General features: G+C 41.9%; 1 protein-coding gene across 1 annotated transcript in view; it reads right to left on the bottom strand.

Moving 5' to 3' along the window:
- Positions 1-65: 65 nt before the first annotated feature.
- Positions 66-5,206, bottom strand: part of LOC123135295 (putative receptor-like protein kinase At4g00960) — a 6,004-nt gene continuing 863 nt past the window's right edge. The window contains exons 2-9 of the mRNA XM_044554346.1: positions 4,397-4,468; positions 4,048-4,325; positions 1,967-2,036; positions 1,730-1,885; positions 1,353-1,611; positions 1,008-1,224; positions 778-901; positions 66-461 (exon numbers count right to left, since the gene is read on the bottom strand). Coding sequence (XP_044410281.1) covers positions 66-461; positions 778-901; positions 1,008-1,224; positions 1,353-1,611; positions 1,730-1,873 — 1,140 coding nt within the window. The 5' untranslated portion in view covers positions 1,874-1,885; positions 1,967-2,036; positions 4,048-4,325; positions 4,397-4,468. The remainder of the gene's footprint in view (positions 462-777; positions 902-1,007; positions 1,225-1,352; positions 1,612-1,729; positions 1,886-1,966; positions 2,037-4,047; positions 4,326-4,396; positions 4,469-5,206) is intronic.

Genomic DNA, 5,206 nt, shown 5'->3' with positions numbered 1-5,206 from the left:
CAAGCCCTGCACCTAGCCACAGAACGAGCCGCCACGGTGCTTGGAATCGCTGCGCCACCAAGCCATCACCAGGAAAAACTAGGCCTCCACAATGAAGGAGGGAGAGGCGCGCTAGGGGAGAGGCACCGCCGCCACCGGCACTGCCCGGGCTTTGCCTGGTAGTGGCCCTTGGCGGCGGCGAGGGGGGGGGGGAGGATGGAGGAGGTGGTGTTCCACAAACATATTCCACTAAGGTTTACTCCTCTATTTTTTAGGGGATTCGTTAGAGTTGGCCTTACCTCGTCAGGGTTACCATTCATCCTCCCAGGTTCACTCAAAATGTGGATTATTTCCGATATAGAAGGTCTATGTCCTGGTTTTTCCTGCATGCACTGTACTGCCATGTCAATGCATCTAGTGACTTGATGGTATTGTACCGATGTTGGTGGCTTATTCCACCTGTGTCTCCATCTTCGAAGTACCTACATTTAAGATATGTTTATTGATTGTTATAATCCAAGAATCTTGCCGTGCAAATTATGTCAATGTCATGGTATTTGTATCCAGCTGGCAATTTTCTAGTTTAAGGCTACACGTTTGCCTCATAGTGTGCAACTACAGAAGTGCATCACTTCAACTCGCCACCATAAAAAAACTATCCACCCATGTGCAATATATCTACAAACATGTTTAAATTAGATATATACTTCAGTAGGATAGTGAACATATTCAAGTAAGAACAAAAGATCCATGCAGAACATTGTCATTGTTCTTAACAGTGAGCGAAATTACACTTACATTATTTTTGTGAGGGACGCCCTTACACCCCTTTACTAATTCTATGATTATGGCACCCAAACTATATATGTCAGCCTTGAAGGAAATTTCCCCATCTTTTTCGTATTCTGGAGCGATATATCCTCTGCAGGAAAATGTGATAGTATGATGCATTATGCCACAAAGTCAATGTATGTTTGTATGATAGAGAAATGTCATTTAACTAGTGGTTGTACCAACATATAGCTTACCGTGTTCCAATAGGTTGTGCCATAGTACGTGAGTTTTTATTTGGTCTTGACAAACCAAAATCCGTTAGTTTTGGAACCATTTTATCACCTAGTAATATGTTTGCTGGTTTAAGGTCCATATGAATAATGTTTTTTTCATTGTGAAGATAACACAGACCCTGGCAGATTCCCATGATGATTTCATAACGTGTTTCCCAATCAAGTCCCCTTAATTCATCTGTAGAAGAATATATACATACAACCAAAGGAGTTATGTTAAATTACATACCGAGCAATGGTAGATTTTTTTTATTGAAGGTAAGGGAGTGTACAGAAGAGATGCATCGAAATGTGATAAGATCGTACCACTAATATGCTGATCAAGGCTTCCTTTGCTGATATACTCGAAACAGAACAATTTTGCTTTTACGCTGGCCAAATTAATTTCTTCTGATTGAGCCTCTTTTGTCGGTATCTGATATGAATTAGAACAGAAGCCAAGAAACCTGACTACATTTTGATGATCAATCTTTGTTAGGATATTAAACTCACGACGAAATGGCTGGTCATCAATTGGGTTTACGATCCTCTTCACAGCAACAAATATCCCGTTTGGGAGCACACCCTGTTAGCCAGTGTTTAAATTATGCTCCGCCTTACAATACAAATGTTTTGCTTCTACAGATGGTACTTTATAATCGAAACTAGTTATCATTATGTATTGTACAAATAGTACATTGTACCTTGTAAACCTCTCCAAATCCACCCTGACCAATCTTTCTCTCTTCGGAGAAACCATTGGTGATTTTATGTAACAGTGCCAATGACAGATTCGTCGGGTTCTCCTTTCCTTCAAGTATAAGCTCCAGCACACGTGTGTCCTCCATTCTAGGTACACGCTGTTATTCAGAACAGTGGCTTAACAAATTAGCTTGCCTGACCGACAGATTTACAGAAATTTGAAGCAAGGGAATGCGTACCTGCTAGAGATTTGGCCATGTATGCAGTCTAGCAAGCACAAACTGGAACTGCCTCAAGGCGATCTAAGCACTGTTGGAATATGATATGGGTTTAAAGATAGAGATAAGGAGTAGATATTAAATAGGTTTAAACTATCTATGTCTTGTCTTGTGCTCCAAGCCTCTACCCCTCATGTGTCTTCCATATATACCCCATACAAGGGTCAGATCAATACAACGATACATAAAACAATATTCATCCATCCTATACAATTTCCATAAGCACATCAAACACGATCCTTGTGCAAATATTCTACCAAGGAAAATGGTAACTCTGAAAGAGAAAAGTTATCATGGAACAGGAGCAGAGCATGGAAAAGAGATCAGCACACCTACTAGTACTGAAGCCGTTGGTTGGTACTTGGCTTATGCAATAAAACAAACCTCTTATGAATTTCTTTCAGCTCCAAGTCTACACCTACCGCTACTGGTTAGCGCGTTCATTAGGTATTAGATTATTTCAACAATAATTGATATTTGGTCCCATGACATATATATTTAAATCTGACAGCATCACCAATTATGTAACTCCGACAGCATCAGCATCAGCAACCAAGGTGCTGACCACGCCAATTATGTAACCGACTTATTCAACCGTGAGGGATGGCTTTGTATTCAAATCAAGGCTTCCGGTTTCTACTTGTCCAGTTCAACATCACAACCTTTTATTAACTCCTCCCCCTGTCCTCTCTACATATCATAGCAAAATGAGTAAATGTACACTCTAGAATAACATATGTATGTCATCCATAGTGAAATCTCTACAAAGACTTATATTTAGGAATGAAAGAAGTATATACTACTCCCCTGCCGGTGTGGATAATATTTCAAATATACCTTCAATTTTCTTGCCAACGCATCCATGCTATCCTATCATTTCAAGGTACCTTCCGCTGGCGAACCAACCTGTGATAGGATGGTTAGAGGGACTGTGGTATCCCCAGCTCACCAGGGTTCAAATCCGGGTGCTCGCGTTTATTCCTGGATTTATTTCGGAGATGCTCATAGGGTAGGGTGTGGGTGTGTGTGTTCATAGGGTGAGTGTATGCGCGTGTATATTAGCGCTTGTGTCCGTACTGATGTTAAAAAAAGGTACCTTCCGCCGTTCTTTTCTTTATATACCCCTCCAAATTTTCAATCAAAATGATTAACTCCAACTGCGGCAAAGGTGGCAAAGAAGAGTGAGAGACTGTAGGAAAAGGTGATTTGGTTTTTTTGGATTTACAGATGCCGCCAGCGAAGGCTCCCAGCCACACGTTTCTTCGCCATTATTTTGGCAATGATAGAGGATCTCTAAAGTCTAAACTCAAAAGGCATGATCCACTGTAGTAGTTCTTTTTTTCAAAAGAAGGATAACCCCCGTCCTTTGCATCGAGCGATGCACACAACCATATATTATTAAAACTGTAAAATTCAGATATACTGTAGTAGTTAATCAATACATTAATAATGCATCGATCGGCGAAGCCGCCGGCAATCACGTTCTCTGAACTGATTGATGTGCGTGATGCCACTTGGGCCTTCAGTTTTATCTATACTTTGTCACTAACAGCCAAGCCATTAAACAGTTTCATAGTGCTACTTGTCTTTTTTTTTTGGAGATATAGTGCTACTTGTCTATTAACTACGCTAGCTTATGCATCCCAAGTTGCCGACCTCAAGCTTCAATATTTCCCAAAAAAATGACCTCAAGCTTCGATTATAGTAAAGTCAATGTCAAGTACCAACCAAGCTTATCGCATCCCTTCAGATTTTTGGCATGTAATTCTCCATACAATTCCCTATGCAATTGCCAGCTCCTTAAAATTGCCTTCTCTACAATTCACATTGATCAACCATCTAATGCATTTTTTGTTCATATAATCGACTTCTCCATAATATTCTCCATGCAATTCTTGTTCTTGTAGCAACAAGATAAACACCAGCCATTTACACACTTCTAACAAATTTCAACCAATAGTACTCATGTTCAATCAACAAATCAACAAATTTCGTTCTCAGTTCATACTTAAAAAGCAATGAACGGTGTTCGCTTTACTTACCACGAGAGGAGGAGGCTACCGATCTCAGGCGGCAGAACAGAGCACGTAGGAGCCAGGTGTGTCTGGCTAGGGTAGAGGAGATCGGATGGACCCGAGTCGGAGGAGCTCTGATGGAGCCAGGTCGGAGCAGCTCGATCTGACGGCAGTGGAGGAGTTTGACTTGGACGGGTGAAGCTCGGACGGGCGGCGGCCGGAGCGGATCTTGGACAGAGCGGCGGGGTGGGAGCTCGGGCGGGTGGTGGAAGACCCGAGAGAAATCTCGGTTCCTCTTTCCAGAACTAGAGCATGGAAAAATTAGTTTGCTCAAGATAGACATGCTTGCAGAAATTTGTAGCAAAGAAATGCGTACCTGCTGGAGATTTCGCACAAACTGGAACTGCTCCAAGATATATATACTAATGTCTGTGGGAAGATGATTACTCTGAAAGAAGAGGCAAGAAATGGAAGGGATATTAATTCAAGCACAAGCACAATCAAGACTGCTAGCCAAATGGAACAGGAGCAGACAACAAACCAAAACGACTTAGGCCTACAATGGAGATCAACACACCTGTTATGAATGAGCAGAGAGGAAAAACAAAGATTGGCACTTGCTTTGTTCAATCAAAGAAAACTTGAGCGCCCCTCTTATTTGTTTCACACAGTTGGAAGACTTAGACAGAGTCTTCGCCTACCGCTGTCGATAGGCATATTAATTTATTTTTACAATAAATAAAGGTTCCATCTGATCCCATGTAAATGCCGGAATGCAGCGATTAAGAGAAAAAAAACTCTGAACGGAATGTTTGGCAACGCAATTGTTTAACTCTTCATGTAACACCTACCGAGCTACCCACCATTCCATCCACTAACATCATTTTTTCCAAATAATCCATGCATCGCTCCATGTGAAGAAAGGCTTAAATTGTACTGTATTCCAATCATATTGTATTTGCTACTTGTCCACTTGAACATCGTTACCTTTTAAAAACTCCTCGCCTTGTCCCCAGATTATAACTATTAGAACTGAAAATAGGACTTCAAATGAAGCTGCGCCACCAAGCCATCACCAGGAAAAACTAGGCCTCCACAATGAAGGAGGGAGAGGCGCGCTAGGGGAGAGGCACCGCCGCCACCGGCACTGCCCGGGCTTTGCCTGGTAGTGGCCCTTGGCGGCGGC

The sequence above is a fragment of the Triticum aestivum genome, chromosome 6B (assembly GCF_018294505.1).
Source record: "Triticum aestivum cultivar Chinese Spring chromosome 6B, IWGSC CS RefSeq v2.1, whole genome shotgun sequence".
Classification (NCBI taxonomy): Eukaryota; Viridiplantae; Streptophyta; class Magnoliopsida; order Poales; family Poaceae; genus Triticum; species Triticum aestivum.
The sequence above is the reverse complement of the archived record's forward strand: the minus strand, read 5'-3'. Positions and strand labels throughout refer to the sequence as shown.